The sequence below is a fragment of the Heloderma suspectum genome, chromosome 5 (genome assembly GCF_057233095.1).
Source record: "Heloderma suspectum isolate Gila_16-S chromosome 5, 16-S_ref, whole genome shotgun sequence".
Taxonomy (NCBI): domain Eukaryota; kingdom Metazoa; phylum Chordata; class Lepidosauria; order Squamata; family Helodermatidae; genus Heloderma; species Heloderma suspectum.
The window spans coordinates 227,162,422-227,179,917 of NC_139462.1; the positions used below are offsets into that span (position 1 = coordinate 227,162,422).

General features: G+C 43.8%; 1 protein-coding gene across 3 annotated transcripts in view; it reads left to right on the top strand.

Annotated features, from left to right (window-relative positions):
• Window positions 1–2,631: 2,631 nt before the first annotated feature.
• NKTR (natural killer cell triggering receptor) overlaps window positions 2,632–17,496 on the top strand; it is a 43,689-nt gene continuing 28,824 nt past the window's right edge. For 2 of the 3 annotated variants that reach the window (XM_084859453.1, XM_084859452.1), the window contains exons 1-5: window positions 2,632–2,820; window positions 4,210–4,305; window positions 12,853–12,927; window positions 13,970–14,077; window positions 15,529–15,573. In XM_084859453.1, coding sequence (XP_084715579.1) covers window positions 4,248–4,305; window positions 12,853–12,927; window positions 13,970–14,077; window positions 15,529–15,573 — 286 coding nt within the window. In that variant the 5' untranslated portion in view covers window positions 2,632–2,820; window positions 4,210–4,247. Of the gene's footprint in view, window positions 2,821–4,209; window positions 4,306–12,852; window positions 12,928–13,969; window positions 14,078–15,528; window positions 15,574–15,861; window positions 15,890–17,496 lie in introns of all 3 variants that reach the window. The other variant, XM_084859454.1, reaches the window with a different exon arrangement.

Genomic DNA, 17,496 nt, shown 5'->3' on the forward strand with positions numbered 1-17,496 from the left:
TCATGATCAAAAATAGTTTAGATTACATGTGGAAATGATTGGGCAAATAAAAAAGTCTTAAATTGGAGCTGAAATGGGTAAGGCATTCCACAGATGAGGTGCTGCGAACAAAAAGGCCCTGCCGAACTATAGATAGCGGGGGACACCAAGGAAGGCCTCCAAAGATGACAGGCAAGATTTGGACAGGGCTATGTGGCAAAAGATGGTTCTACAGATACCTGGGTCCCAAGCTGTTTGGGGCTTTATAGTTAATCACCATTACTTGGGGTTATGCCACAAAAAGACTCGCAAACAGGGCAGTCGTTTAAGAACTGGCAAGATGTGATCCATATAGCTGGTCTCTGGTTAGTAATTTAGCAGCTACATTTTCTACTAACTTAAGTATCTAGGAAGCTTCCAAGGCAGTCCTGTGTATACTTTAGGAATATATCAGGACTTCATGTAGAGATGGTACCCGACAGTTTATGGCTGCAGTCCTATGCATGCTTACTTGGGAATGTCACATTGATTTTCAGCCAGACTTCTAAATAAATATGTAATAGATAGGACTGGGCTGTAACAACTTCAAGGCATCAAGAGAGGCAGTCGCTGTATAACTTTCCCTTTATGCTCTACATCCATCTTGGGGGGTTGGATTTAGGGATGTCAGAGTAATCTGTAACGGATTCAAATGACTTCGAATTTCTATGAATCTGAGCTGCAGATACTGCAGTGGATGGCTTTTCCCAAGTCACACAGATTCCACGGACTGGAGGACCGGCTGCTTACTTTCCGGAATTTTGCACAAATTTAGTAGTAGAAACATAATTTAAAAAAAACAAAAAACAACCCTACCAAAAAAGCACATTTCCCCCCTCAGGCTAAAGTGAAAATGCACAGGAGGGGGGATTTACGCATTTTGGGGGGATTTCTGGATTTTCAAAAGTGTTGTTGTTGTTGTTCAGTCGTTCAGTCGTGTCCGACTCTTCGTGACCCCATGAACCATAGCACGCCAGGCCTTCCTGTCCTGTGCTCTCTCCCGGAGCGTGCTCAAGTTTATTTTCAAAAGTGCATATTTGTGCAAATGTACATTTGCACAAGTGCGCATGAACACACGTTTGGGAAATTGAGAAAAACCCAATTCCATCAACGAGCAGTTGTTATTTGTTTATTGAAAGAGTTAGAAGTGCCATGCTGGATCAGAGCAAGGTTCTATCTAGTCCAGCAGCATATAGGATTGCAGCTGAAGCCTCCATTTCCCATCTTTCCCGCCCCCCACTCTTCCCTTCAGGTCACTATTTATTTATTTAATTGCATTTCTATAAGGTAAAAAAAAGGTAAAGGTGTCCCCAACCAGTCGTGTCCGACTCTAGGGTGCGGTGCTCATCCCCGTTTCTAAGCCGAAGAGCCAGCGCTGTCCGAAGACGCTTCCGTGGGCATGTGGCCGGCATGACTGAACACCGAGGTGCACGGAACACTGTTACCTTTCCCGCCGAGGCGGTACCTATTTATCTACTTGCAATTTCTTGCTTTCGAACTGCTAGGTTGGCAGGAGGACATTTCTATACTCCCTCCCGCTAGCCGAAGCTCTCTAACTAACATTGCAATCCTATACCCACTTACATGGGAGTAAGTCTAATTAAACGTAAGGGGCCTTAGTAGACACTATAGGACTTATTACATTTATTTCCCATGCTTTTTCTCTCAAGGAATGCAAGGCTGCTCACATGGTCCTCCTCCTCTCCTTGTTCTCCTCACAACAGCCCTGTGAGGAAGGTTAGGCTGAGAGTCACGTGACGGGCCTGAAGTCATCCAGTGAGCTTCATGGCCAAGCAGGGACTAGAACCCTAGAACTCGCCAGAGTCCACGTCCAACACTCCAGCCACTATGCCACGCTGGCTCTGAGCATACGGGATTGGGGTCACACTGTAAAGTGTGTTAGGGTGCAACCCTATCCATGTTTAGTCAGGAAAAAAGGCCTAGAATTCCCAGCATTCCCCAGTCAGCCATATTGGCTGGGGAATTCTGGGAATTGTTGGACCTTTTTCTGCCTGAACGTGCATAGGATTGCGCCCTTGAGTTCGGTGTTGGAAGTCTTAAACCGTTCACTTTCACATCTGCTCATTCGCTTATTATGGACTATGCGTGTGTAACTGTGGGCGACTATGTGCACATTTATAAAGCCGCGCCCCTTCTCCTCCAGAAGTCTGAGCCAACTGCCACATCCACAGAAAGGAGGGGAGGGAAAATGGGAGACGCGCGGCGGAGGGAGCGATTTGTTCTCGCGATATTACACTCTGACGAGCGCCTTGGTTTTTCTCCTCACAACCGTGCGCGCGCCCGAACGCTCTAAGGGCGGGACTCTCTGAAGGCGGAGGCACGAGCTCCTCCCCCCACCCCCTTCCTTCTCCCTAAGCAGGTCCTTGAGGAAACCGTGAGCGGCATGAAGGGAGAAGGGCGTGGCTTGTCGACGTCACCGCTCCTGCTGGGAGGCGCCGCAGAACCGTGGAGGGAAAGGGACGCGGACGCGCCCGCGCGCATTCCTGGGAAAGGGGCGGGGCCGCGCGTGCGGCCGGCGGGCCAATGGGAACGGGGCGTGAGACAAGCCGCGCCCGGAGGAGCGCGCGCCGGGTGGGCGGAGGAGCGCGCGCCGGGTGGGCGGGGCCGCGCGCGCCACCGGCTTCCTCCCTCAGCCTAGTCCGTTAATGGCGCCCGGCCTCGGCGGCTCGCGCTCCTCAGGCGGCCGCTCGGGTTTCTCGCGGGCCGGGGGGTGATGCGGAAAAGGCGGTAGGGCTCGGGGAGCGGGACGCGAAGCGCAGGTGTCGCCGCCGCGACGGCCAGGTGAGGAACCCGCCCTGAGTGCGCGGTGACGGCGGGCACCTGCGCCTACCCCTCCGGCTTCCCTCACCCCCCTAGGGCCGGGCGGGGTCGGCCTGCCGTCGCGGCGCCTTTGGGTGCAGCTGTGAGGGGAAGGGGCGCTGTCCCTCGTTGAGGCGGAGGCTCCCCGGCGCCCGTGCTTTCGCGGCCGCCCTGTGCGGAGACGGACCGCTGCGGCCCTCTGGCCGGCCGCAGTTCTCCCAAGGGCTCGGGCGTCAAGCGCGGCTGGGGGAAACCCCCGCTGGGCGCGATCCTGCGCGAGTTCAGATGGAAAGAAGGCCTACAGCTCCCAGCATGCCCCGGCCAGCCGTGCCTTTTTTGTAGGCCCTTTCCCCGTCTCCTCTCGCGTAGGATCGCACCCTTATCCGTGCCGTGGTTGGGCCTCGGACCCTCTGCGTGCAAAGCTGTGGGGTTTCGCGGGCGGGGTTGAGCCGCGATTCCTTCCCCCTTTTTTCCCGGTTACAAAGGGGCGTGGGGAGAGAGAGAGACGGACCCTTCTTCCCCGGCTGCGCAGGCTTGCCTGGGATTTGAACTTTGCCTTTGTACCGGGGACGGTGGCATCCGTAGCGTAGACCGAGAGTTCTGTATTAGTTTGATTATACCTGTTTCCCATGCGGAAGGTGCTGTGTCTTGATTATATTTTGTCCTCGGAACAAACCCCGTTCTCCTTACGGGTGTGGAGTTAGGACTGAGAAGTCATGGCTTGCTACCGTGTAGAAAACAATTCAGCCCTTTTATGTAGTTGAAGGTACAGTGTTCACACCTTCCTGTTAGCAAATAACAGAAGTTATAAGAGTAGGATCTCCACCTCCCCTCCTAAAACCCTTGAGGGGGGTTGGGTGCATGATGTTCCTTCACAGTTGTGAAAAGATGCGGGCTGAATGAAACCCATTGTTCTCTACCCTGCAGTCCTATAGTGCTAGTGTTGTCAGGGTCTCCCTTTTTCCACTTCTTATAGAGATGGGGGTGGGCTTCATATCCCATACATCCAATGAGCAGGGGCTATATACCCCATGTTCAAGTTTAAAATGGCTACAATTTTAGTATATCTTGCCTCTGCGTACTTTCCCCCCAATCTTCTGGCAAGAGATCCGAAGTATAAATAGATGTTTAATTCCCGCCAGACTCATGGGAAATACACGCTACTAATTATCATTGGCTACTTTCTCTTGTGGGTGGAGGATTGTGTCCAGCCACTGCACTCTACTCTCTCTTTATGGTGGCAGTGATCCCTTAGTTAGACTGGCATCCAAGCCACAATAAGTTGCCTTCTGCTTCTCTGCAAATGCATTTAGTATTGAACAGCTGTATTGAATCCTGTGTTGAATCCTGAAGTGCTTCTCTTTTTCCCAGGGTGGTGAGGAGGAGAAGCGCTAGGGCTTCCTGCTGCCATGGGAGCACAGGATCGGCCACAGTGCTTCTTTGACATAGAAATCAATCGAGAATCAGGTAAGACATGGGGGCTTTATGAGACTGCTGTTGAAAAGGTGCTTGATTCACTGCTTGTATTAAATCAAGCTTTTAAGGACATGCAGCCAACATGTTCCCTTAGAATAGATGTTAAGTATATGGCTGCAATATTTGTTACTGTGGATTATCTCTTCTCTTTGATACAGCACTGTAAAGATGTGATCGTCTTTGTTAATGTTTATTTATTTACAATATTTGTATACTGTTGTTGTTGTTCAGTTGTGTCTGACTCTTCGTGACCCCATGGACCATAGCATGCCAGGCCTTCCTGTCCTCCACTCTCTTCTGGAGTATGCTCAAGTTCATATTCATTGCATCGGTGATTCATTCATCTCATCTTCTGCCGTCCCCTTCTCCTTTTGCTTTCAATCTTTCCCAGCATCAGGGTCTTTTCCAGGGAGTTTTCTCTTCACATTAGGTGGCCAAAATATTTGAGCTTCAGCTTCAGTATCTGTCCTTCCAATGAGCAGTCAGGGTTGATTTCCTTTAGGATTGACTGATTTGACCTCCCTGCAGTCCAGGGGACTCGTAAGAGTCTTCTCCAGCACCACAGTTCGAAAGCATCAATTCTTCGGCACTCAGCCTTCCTCATAGTCCAGCTCTCATAGCCATACATTACTACTGGGAAAACCATAGCTTTGATTATGCGGACCTTTGTCGGCAAGGTGATGTCTGTGCTTCTTACTATGCTGTCAAGGTTTGCCATAGCTTTCCATATCTAAAACATGTTTAGCCATGTATAAGTGATGTTCATGTTCAAAATTGCTGCACTGTGCATATGTGGTGTCTTATGGTGTTGTAGTATTAATAAATAAACTGAGAAGTCATGATGGTGTAGTGAAAGCTTGCCTGTCCTGCGGAGAGATGAGAAAGCTCTGTGCAAATGAGTAGAAAATAAATAAAAACATATTGCCAGGCAAGGAAGGATTTCATTTAAAATTGGCTGGATGGGTCAGCTTCTAACATGTATATGTTAGGAATTCTTATTTCCAGCACACTGTAATGGAGCGGGAGGCTGTAACTGGGAGTTCTATTGAATCCCCCTCACCTATCTGAATGTGACAGCATGAGCAAATAATGAAAATTGACATATGTAATTTGCATGAGGTGTACTAATCTCTAGAGTATGACCTGTTTTGCACTTAACGGCTGCAAATTGCATGCTCAGTCCCTGGGTTGTTGTCTGTGATGTCCCAACCCAGAACAGTGGGTTTGTTGGGGGAGGAACAATGCACACTTGTAATCCATGGTTTGGGGTTATAAGTGTGGGTTGTTCCTCCCTCAACAACTCACGATGGGTTCGGATGTCACAGATAACGACCTATGGTCAGAGTTTCCCTGGGTTGTTCACCTCAGCTGGACCCGCTGAGAGCCAGCATACTTGCTCCCATTTCATTTGCAACAGTCCGTGGTTTGACAAACTATGGATTGCTGTGATGCGTGATCCAGACCGTATTCTCAGGTCAAGAGCTTTTTGTTAAAACCTGTATGTTTCGCTTTTCTAAATAAACTTACAATGTTTTACTGTGATAATTTTAGTGAGTTACAAACTGTCTATAATTTTAAACTGACACAAGAGCCTGGATGGGCTGCTTTGGTGGGATAAAAGAATTAAAATAAGTCACAAAATGTGGGTATCACTGGGTTTCAGTATACTCATAGGGCCAACTCCAAACACTCCAATTTCAGTAAAGCCTACTTAGTGCCTTGCAGATTATCAGACTTGATTGTTATAAGCATCTCTAAGAGGGTGGTCAGATGATCACAGGGGGAAAAGAAGACATTGTGGCTTCTCCCCCCACTCTGTGCGTGCGCCCCTTGTTCACATAATTACCTGTGCTGCAGCACAGGTTGGCGTATCATGTGAACCTGGCACACAGCACAGTGGGGGGTGGCTTCGTACCCATTCTACAGCCCCTACTGCATGTCATGGGTTGTAGGGTGGGTATGAAGCTATCCCCGCTGTACTGTGTGCTGGTCCAGATGGCACACCAACCCACACTGCAGCATGGGCAATTATGTAAACAGCATGAGCTGGGGGAGAAGCCGCGATGGCTCTCTCCCCACCCCACCCCACCCCACCCCATGAACATGTCCAAACCTGGACACTAAGTCAGAAGTATTTGAGCTTTTTTGTATGTAAACAGCCCCTCTGCGGATTACAAACTGCCCCCTTGTCTGACTCAGACAATAAAGAAATCAGGGCAAGAGGGATCCTTTATTTATGTATTTAAATTTATAAACTCTTCATCCACAAGGGATTGCAGGGTAGTGTACATAACATTATAAAAACAAATAAAATATGGTAATAACAATGAAATTACAAGATGAGGGGTATGAAAACTATTCAGCAAACAGACAAACAAATCATCCCCCCCCCCCCCCACCAAACAATTTATAATGCCTGGGCAAACTGGAATGTTTCGATTTGGTGCTAAAAACAAAGCAAGGGAGGCACCAATTATATCTTCCTTTGTTGTTGTTCAGTCGTGTCCGACTCTTCGTGACCCCATGGACCATAGCACGCCAGGCCTTCCTGTCCTCCGCTCTCTCCTGGAGTGTGCTCAAGTCCATATTCATTGCATCGGTGATGCTATCTAGCCATCTTATCCTCTGCCGTCCCCTTCTCCTTTTGCCTTCAGTCTTTCCCAGCATCAGGGTCTTTTCCAGAGAGTTTTCTCTTCGCATTAGGTGGCCAAAATATTTGAGCTTCAGCTTCAGTATCTGTCCTTCCAATGAGCACTCAGGGTTGATTTCCTTTAGGATGGACTGATTGGACCTCCTTGCAGTCCAGGGGACTCGTAAGTCTTCTCCAGCACCACAGTTCGAAAGCATCAATTCTTCGGCGCTCAGCCTTCCTTATAGTCCAGCTCCCACAGCCATACATTACTACTGGGAAAACCATAGCTTTGATTATGCGGACCTTTGTTGGCAAGGTGATGTCTCTGCTTCTTACTCTGCTGTCTAGGTTTGCCATAGCTTTCCTCCCAAGGAGCAAGCATCTTTTAATTTCATGGCTACAGTCACCGTCTGCGGTGATCTTGGAGCCCAAGAAAGTAAAATCTGTCACTGGTTCCATTTCTTCCCCTTCTATATGCCAGGAAGTGATGGGGCCAGATGCCATGATCTTAGTTTTTTTTAATGTTGAGTTTCAAACCAGCTTTTGCACTCTCCTCTTTCACCCTCAACAAGAGGCTTTTGAGATCCAATTTGCTTTCTGCCATTAGGGTGGTATCGTCTGCATATCGGAGGTTGTTGATAATTCTCCCGGCAATCTTAATTCCGACCTGTGATTCATCCAACCCGGCGTTTCTCATGATGTACTCTGCATATAAGTTAAATAAGCAGGGTGACAATACGCAGCCTTGTCGTACTCCTTTCCCAATTTTGAACCACTCGGTTGTTCCATGTCTGGTTCTTACTGTTGCTTCTTGACCCTCGTACAGGTTTCTCAGGAGACAGGTAAGGTGGTCTGGTACTCCCATCACTTTAAGAATTTGCCACAGTTTGTTGTGATCCACACAATCAAAGGCTTTAGCGTAGTCAATGAAGCAGAAATAGATGTTTTTCTGGAATTCTCTTGCTTTCTCCATGATGCAGCGAACATTGGCGATTTGATCTCTAGTTCCTCTGCCTCTTCGAAACCCAGCTTGTACTTCCGGTAGTTCTCGGTTCGCATACTGCTGAAGCCTAGCTTGTAGGATTTTAAGCATCACCTTGCTGGCATGTGAAATGAGCGCAATTGTGCGGTAGTTTGAACACTCTTTGGCGTTGCCCTTCTTTGGAATTGGAATGTAAACTGACCTTTTCCAGTCTTGTGGCCACTGTTGAGTGTTCCAGATTTGTTGGCATATTGAATGTAGCACTTTAACAGCATCATCTTTTAGGATTTTAAATAGCTCGGCTGGAATACTGTCATCTCCGCTAGCTTTGTTGTTACTAATGCTTCCTAAGGCCCACTTGACTTCACTCTCGAGGATGTCCGGCTCAAGTTCAGTGACTGCACACTCCTGGCTATCAGGGACATTCACATCTTTCCTGTATAGTTCTTCTGTGTATTCTTGCCACCTCTTCTTAATCTCATCTGCTTCTGTTAGGTCCCTGCCTTCTTTGTCCTTTATCATGCCCGTCTTTGCGCAAAACATTCCCTTGAGATCTCCAGTTTTCTTGACGAGATCTCTAGTCTTTCCCATTCTGTTGTTTTCCTCGATTTCTTTGCATTGTTCATTTAAGAAGGCCTTCTTGTCTCTCCTTGCTATTCTCTGGAACTCTGCATTCAGTTGGGTATATCTTCCCCTTTCTCCCTTGCTTTTCGCTTCCCTTGTTTCCTCAGCTACTTGTAAAGCCCCATCCGACAGCCACTTGGCTTTCTTGCATTTCTTTTTCTTTGCGATGGATTTCGTTGCTGCCTCCTGAACAATGTTATGGACCTCCGTCCATAGTTCCTCAGGCACTCTGTCTATCAGGTCTAATCCCTGAAATCTATTCCTCACCTCCACTGTATATTCATGAGGGATATTATTTAGGGCATACCTGAATGGTTTAGTGGTTTTCCCTACGTTCTTCAATTTAAGCTGAAATTTTGCAACAAGAAGCTCATGATCTGAGTCACAGTCAGCTGTGATTATCAGACATAATCAATCTGATTTCGATATTGACCATCTGGTGATGTCCATGTGTAGAGTCATCTCTTGTGCTGTTGGAAAAGGGTGTTTGCTATGATCAGCGTGTTCTCTTGGCAAAACTCTATTAGCTTTTGTCCTGCTTCATTTTGTACAGCAAGGCCATGCCTGCCTGTTATCCCGGTGATTTCTTGACTTCCTACTTTAGCATTCCAATCCCCTATGATGAAGAGGACATCTTTTTTTGGTGTTAGTTCTAGAAGGTGTTGTAGGTCTTCATAGAACCGATCGACCTCAGCTTCTTCGGCATCAGTGGTTGGGGCATAGACTTGAATTACTGTGATGTTGAATGGTTTGCCTTGGATTCGTACTGAGATCATTCTGTCGTTTTTAAGATTGTACCCCAGTACTGCTTTTCCCACCCTTTTGTTGACTATGAGTGCTACTCCATTTCTTCTAAGGGATTCTTGCCCACAGTAATAGATATGATAGTCACCTGAATTAAATTCGCCCATGCCTGTCCATTTGAGTTCGCTGATTCCCAAGATATCGATGTTCAATCTTGCCATCTCATGTCTGACCACCTCCAGCTTACCTTGATTCATTGATCTGACATTCCAGGTTCCTAAACAATATTGTTCTTTACAGCATCGGATTTTCTTTTCACCACCAGACACATCCACAGCTGAGTGTCCTTTCAGCTTTGGCCCAGCCGCTTCACTCTTTCTGGCGCTCCTTGGAAATACCCTCTGCTCTTCCCCAGTAGTATATTGGACACCTTCCGACCTGAGGGGCTCATCTTCCGGCGTCATCTCTTTTAGCCTTGTGATACGTTCCATGGGGTTTTCTTGGCAAGAATACTGGAGTGGGTTGCCATTTCCTTCTCCAGTGGACCACATTTTGTCAGAACTCTCTGCCATGACCTGTCCGTCTTGGGTGGCCCTGCATGGCATAGCTTATGGCTTCACTGAGTTACGCAAGCCCCTTCGCCACAACAAGGCAGTGATCCATGAAGGGGATATCTGCCTTAGGAGAACGTATTCCCAAGTCAAGAGACCACCACAGAGAAGCCCCTCTTTCTTGTAAATGTGTAGTGTATTTCTTTTACTGATAGTACTAGCAAAAGATCTTAGGCAGGAGCTATCTATGCTTCTTTGGCATGATCTTCTTTGCACTTCAGTGTTTTTATAGGCCTATTCTAATGCTTTCAGGTATATAGTTCTTCACATTTGGTTGTTTAATGAAGAGCTTATAGAAAGATTTGCACTGTGCTTTGCATTTCAGTAGGTTATTAATAGTACAGGGTGTATTTGTTTTTTTGTAAGACTAATAAAGGAATCATCTTGGCTGAAGAGCAAAAAGCATTTAGAGGTGCAAAGAAAGCTTTAATGACATACACTTGGCAGGAAATCTTCTAGTTAGAAGCAAAAGGGGCAGATTAGATTGTCCCTATCCCCTCCCTCTGGAATTGCCTGCAATAGAAAAGAAATGGATTGTTTTTGCATGTGAAATAGTCTCAAATTAGAAGTGCTTTAGGAGTAGTCTGTCACTCAGAAGTAAGCCCCATTAAATTCAGTTGGACTTACTTCCAGGTAAGTGCACGTAGGATTGCCGCCTTAGTAACAGTACCTTGAATCACCTGTGTATCACTGTAAGAAAAATGTAAGCTGTGAAAGATTACAGCTGAAGTGTGTGTTCTCATACTTCTGGCAAGTGGCCATAATGGCAAAATTGTATTATAGCAAATTATAGCAAAATGCTGAGAATTGTGGCAGAGTGCTAAAGGATTTGGATTTTGGAATTGCTGAAGAAATAAAAAATAGGTGCTGATAAGGTTTTTCTGGGTAAACATTAAGTGCTTCACAGTCATTCTACAAATTACTGTTTTAAGTCTGCTCTCAAAGTATGGAACATACCCAGATTTAGATGTAACCTTTTTTATTTAAAAAGGAAAAGAATAACTGTTTCAAATAAGTGATAAAGGGCCTCTCTGAAATCAGTCATATGACATCATAGTACATGTAATTCTCTCCCAGCTACCTTGACATTTATTTTAATCTTCAAAAGATTTCTGCTTCTTCTTTCCCCCACTTTATTTTTATGTGCTTCTCTCTGTGTGTCTGGTAGGGATTTTTTTAGTATTATCATTACATTAAAGACAGTTGTGTGCAATTTTTGCTCTGTAGTGGAGCGAGGGCTTGGGGGCAATGGGGAGAAGAATATTACAGGTGGCATAGCCAGAAATGTTGAGCAGTTGGGAGTGTGAGCTTAGAGCTGTGAGGATGGGAGTGAATTGCTGCAGAGTATACAGGAGAAGAAAGTGGGAAGGCTTTCAAGCATTCAGTGGAAGATACTGAGAAAAAGGTTATTGCTGGGTGAATAAGGAAGAGGCCCACATATCTGGTGGTGGTGAGGTTGAGATAAGAGATGGGCAACATCTAGACCTAATTCTCTCCAAGTGGGGGGAAATACCTTCTCCTTGACATGCTAGTTTTACATGTGAAGTGATGTTTGTTTGTTTTTGGTATGGAAAGCCCAGTATGATGTGGCATAACTCAAAACAGATTTACCACCTCATCTGATAATACTAAGCCTGAGTTGCTATCAGTTGGCCTTTTTCCTTCAGCTGCATTACTTTCTGCTTCTGGAAGTCATTTCTTTGAGGGATTTGTACCTTGGTTTTTACATTTGAGGTAGATAAAAATCTAACTTGACTAGTACATACACCTTACAAAATGGGTTTCTTGCACTTTCTATCACTCACTGACAGTGTTCATAGGTAAATGATTCAAACTATAAATCTTCCTTAGTGTCACTTGTGAAATTTTTTTTTAACAATCCTCTCTTTGCTGCCAGGAATTTGCAGAACTGGGTACAGAAAAAAGCATAGAATGAGTGTTAGCTATTGGCTGCTGTTAAGTGCAGCAGCACTGATACTGCCCACCCTCACTAGTCTACCTAAAGTTCCATTGCAGGGTAGGACTCTGCCTCTCTCTTTTTAATGCCATGATGCTTATTGGCAGGGACAAGGTGTTTATGGGGGGTGGGCAGCAAAGAATGGTAAGGACAGATGCTGAGTCTCTTCTCCTGTATCTTAGCTTGGCTTCACTCAAAGAATGTAGTAGGCCAGGCATAAGAGACTTGCTGTTTTTTCACGTCTAACATTCACTTAAGTACTTGTGCATGCAAGTTTACAAGCTTCAGGTAATGTGCAAATGATTGCTTTGCTGTTAAGCACAGATATGCCAAGAGGTCTTGAACACAAGAATGTACATAGCCTAAAACAGCCTTCTCCAACCTGGTGCCCTCCAGATGTTTTGAACTACAACTCCCAGCATTCATGATGATTGGCTATGTTGGATAGGGCTGATGGCAGCTGAAGTCCAAAACATGCGGAGGGCACTAGATTGGGGGAAGGCTGACCTAGAAAATAACTGGAGTAAGTGCTTGCCTGGACTCCTTTTCTGTCCCCTGGAAGTCCTAAATGAGTCTTGCTTGTGCTAAGGTGTAGCACATTGTTACTTGTATTCTTGAATCAGTATGAAGCTATACAAAACTACAAAAACGTCAGATTTGTACATAACCTAGTCACCTGAGGAAAATGGCCACCAAGCATATCTGCACACTCTGGCTGTACTTTTTCCCCTCTTGCCAGAGAAGAGACAAAATGTGAGTCCATTAAGTCCTTTGTATTTGCAGCAGTGTGTGTGTATACAAGAGTGAGTGGAGAAAGGTGGGAAAATATTCAGATATGTTTCAAATTTTAAGACAATTACAATTAAACTTAAACAACAAAAAGTTTATCTCCAATAACATATGGAAGTACAATCATTAAGAAAATGTAACTGCTTTGGCCCAGTTATTATGAAATTGAAAAGTAACCATATTTTAATTCTTATTCCAGTTGGTCGTATCATATTTCAACTTTTCTCTGATGTGTGTCCAAGGACTTGCAAAAACTTTCTCTGCCTATGTACAGGTAATTTGTTTTGTCATAATTGAAAATAATGAATTATTTGCTTGTAATGTGTGGCCTTGTAACTCAGTCATCCACATATTTTAGCTGAACTTTGGAGGCACTCAGAAGCTGAGTACAAGATCAGAGACAAGCCCTTGACTGTAACTTCCATTGGGTGCCAGTAGTATGCTAATCAGAATAAAAAAATATGCCCACCATTGGCAGGTGTGTTTGGACTTCTGTCATAAATGCTTTTGAGTTCCGTAATGTTCACAGGCCTGCCTTCAAAAGTATAGAACTGTATCTGTAAGGTGGTAGAATGTAAAGCTCTCTTGGATGTATTACAACCTTTGATTTTCTATACGTATTGGTGTGGGGAAGCAGACTCCTATGCTTTTTTTTATCTTTGCACCTTTGTCAGGTTTAGGAATGTGCCACAGGTAGTTCTGTGTGGTATTGGGTATTGGCTGTGGAAGTAGGTGGTTTACTGTACTACTGTGCTAGAGCAGAATGTGTAAAAATAATTTGTAAACGTTATTTATGCAGAGTTACATTTGACACTGGGCTTTTTTGGATGTTGTGCTTTTCCCCAGGATCATCCCCAAAGAGAGATCAGGAGCAGGCTTGGACTCTTGTGCCCTCTTTCCCTGCTTACATCCTTAGCTGAAAATCAAAGCCGACAGCCAAATAGGAGCTCCTATAGTTATTTGAACATAAGCTGTCTCGAGTCCAGGCGATTAATTTCTATTTAAACTCTCCTAATCTCTTTCTGGGGACAGCGCTGCAGGGAGAGAACATTGCCAAGTGATAGCAAAATGCTGTTGTGATCAATGGTAAGAAAATCGGCCACTCCTCATCTGCAGCGTTAAAGCTTTTGGGAAAAGATGAAGGGAGAATGAGCAAATATTGGTGCATACGGTTAAAAAAATGACAGTATTCTGTTAGTTTGAGAACTAATTTGCAGTGTTGTAATGCCTCACCATGTATTTCCATTCAACTTGAAAGCAAGGTTACTGCTTTGGAATTTTGAAGCTGGAGGTTTACATCTGTTTCCTTCCTGCAGGTGAAAAAGGAGTTGGGAAAACAACTGGAAAAAAGCTCTGCTACAAAGGTTCAACTTTCCACCGTGTGGTTAAAAACTTCATGATTCAAGGTGGAGACTTCAGTGAAGGTAGAGTTTAAGAGAGATCAGATTTTTCTCCCACTAAACACGCAGGGGATTTGCACTGTAATTAAAAGATTTTTTTTAATTATCAGTTACTGGCATATTAAAAGCAAATATTAAGATATTAACGAATATTATGCTAATTCTTGCAGTTCTTAAAATTTAAATTTGTAGCCCAGCCACAGATTCAGGGTGATTAAGGGCTTTGTATAAAACAAAATGGTTCCTAAATTGCCCACATAGCTCTCCGATTGTATATGAGTAACCACTAAAAACTCTTAATTTTGATACATTGCCTTATCAAAGGCTTGAACCTACTCACTATCTGTACTTAATGTCCTCTCAAACATTATTTTTTTAAGAGAAGTTCTATGTAGTTTTGAAATGTGACCCAGTTACCCGTTTTTCTTCCATAATGAATGTTGTATTGGAAGGATGGCAACCATATAAATAGTTTTGGAAATTGTCTTGTAAATTAAACAAATTGGCATGCCCTACAAAGCATCCATGTGCATACAAGTTTTAGCCAGGGTTTCTTCACACGATAAAATTACTGCATGAAAGCTGCTTATGTGTAAGATTGTGCCTGAATTTGTTTGTTTTTATCATGTGTCACCATCCTACATATGTGTAAATTGCTGCACATACATCCAGTGAATGGCACACGCAGGATCATCACATGTAGCACTCTGTGAGAAGGGTCACACAGATGTGTAGGATTTTTGTTAAGTGCAGTCATCTTAAGTGGCACTTAAAAATGTTCAGGTTTTGGGTGTAAATGTCCACTGCTGCTCCGCTCATGTAATCTGCACCTTGGTTACTGTTGCTTTCTTCATCCCTGCTACAAAATGCCTACCTTTATCCTGCGCTGAAGGCTTACTTGGAATGTAAGTTGAGCGTCCACAACTGTTGAGAGTTTGCTTAGAATTCATCATGTAGGGAGCAATTGCAAGGTGTGAAGGAAAAAGTACTTTTGAAGAAGTGGGCATTTTATTTTTTCATTGTTCTGTTTCAGAATCGCATGTAAATTTTCTACTGACACAAACCTGTCATCTTCACAGATGCACTGTCTTCTTTTGATATGCCTCACTCCCCTATTTCCCCAGCCCCTTAGAGAACAGGAAGAAGAAAAGATGACAAATAGGCACTAAAAAGAGTGTATTCCTTGCACACTTACTAATAATAGCATCTTTATTATGTTGTAAGCTGTGTGAAAACTGAGCTATACCATGAGGCTGAATTATAAACAATGCAATTTCAATTTAAATAAACTTTTAGTTAAGCTGGACCTGGTTATGAAGTGCTTTGCAAAAATCAGGAGTTCAGAATGAGGACTGTGTCCTCTTAATCGTACCGTGCCCAGTGACTTATCTGTCACTAGTTACTGACCATGTGAACAATTTGAGTTTTGTTAAATACATCTACCAAGGTTTAATATATATGTTTTTTAATACTAGGTAATGGAAAAGGAGGTGAATCTATGTATGGAGGATATTTTAAAGGTAAGATCTAATAGTTCTTGATCTGTTGCTTCAGTTTTGAGAGTTTTGATTCCTGATGCATTTAATGAGAAGGGCTACTTAGATCACCTTTGCATGAAAGTAATGTTGCATGGATATTTATGTGCATGAGTTTTAAATATGTATATTGTAATATTAGTGTTAATGGACAAAATTTATTGCGGCTAATATAGTGGTTAAACATGACTTCAGCATGGAGGCTAGGCAACTTGATTCATGACAACTCCTATCTTCCTGCCTAAAACTGTCAACATATTCTTTTGTTTATAGAGAATGTGGTCTTTTGCAAAATGAAAAGGTAAGAGACAAAAGCGCAACACAAATTCGAACTGTTCCCCTGCACCCTTCCTAATAAATATATGGACCACTGATAATGAATTTGTGGCTGGGTAAATGTAGCTTGCAGAGAAGCCTAAAGGTAGTTTGAGAGGTTCTAAGGTGGTCTCTTTGGACAAGGAAATAATTAGGATTCCAAATATTTATTTCTGAAAAGTCTAAATCTTCCCTTCCCCCATCCCTGCCCTTCCAAGGTTTGTATGTGTATTGAATTCTCAAAATATTTTTCAGCATGTACTTTTCATAGAAGCAATACATTTATGTATGTTATTTAATATACTTGTGAATTAATTCTTTCAAGAGTTTCATATTTATCAGCCATTGCTTTTAGAACAGATATTGATAAGTTCTTGTTGCAGTATTGGTTGCAAGCCTGTACTGAAAGTGGTTGGACGGAGTATGTTTTGTATTCATTTTTTAAAAAAATTGGGTGCATGATAAAAAAAAGTTACGTTTTAAGGCACTTAGGTGTCAGCAGATATTGGCCTTTAATAGTAGTCTGTTGACAAATCCTTACTCTAAAGGTTTTTTGGTTCTTTTTCTCTAAGATTTTATGATGGGTAAGTACAAATATTCTGGTATTTGTAGCTTTGCTGTCAAACAGTTCAGCCATAATTGTCATGACTTCGTTTACACATGAAAACTATTTTCCTGACTAAAATTAGTTTTGCTCAATACTTCTATACTTATAATCAAACTAATATTTTACTTTAAATGTTTTAACCTATTCAGACTGAAGCCAAAAGGGGGACGTGTGGCTTTCTCCTTTGTTTATTGGTAGTTTTTGCAATCTGTGAAAAAAATTGGCACTATAGGCCTAAGCAGATTGGTCACTGTTCAAGTGGCTTTGAAGAGTATGTGAATGAAAGAAGTAGTGTCCAGTTGTTTTCCCTCTTCCTGAAATACAGTATTTGAAACAGGTTCTAAAGAAAAGGACCCCAGTCCTTCTTTATCTTTTCAGCATTTTAGCATGCTGGTGATTGGAGGTCTATGGATGTACTGGGGATACTATAGCCCAGGATTATTGTTCCTCTACTTTCAATTGAGTACTACGGGGGAGCCTTCATGTAAGTCCTAGAATGCAGAAGGCTTACTCTTCAGACACACATACCATATTTTTTTTCTCAACGGAAAAATAGCTTTTTCCTACTGGCACTCTATCTTGGAGAGTGTATTCTATGAGATACCACCTTGTTCTTGCCCTCCCTTTTTCATAGTTAGTAGGATAGGGCTGAACACAGGGAGGGGGTCATAGTTCAGTGGTAGTGCACATAATTTGCATATACAGGATCCCAGTATCTCCAGCTGGAGAAAGGGATTTTGAGTAGCAGGGCTGATAAATCATCTGCCTGAAATCTTGAGCTGCTGCTTATCAGAGCAGGCAGAACTAGGCTAGATGGACAAGTGATGTGACTTAGTGAAGCAGACCACCCCAACCTGGTGCCCTCCAGATGTTTTGGACTAAAATTCCCAGGATTCCTGACCATTAGCCATGATGGCTGGGACTGATGGAAGCTGAAGTCCAAAACATCTGGAAAGCACCAGATTGAGAGACGCTGTAGTGAAGGC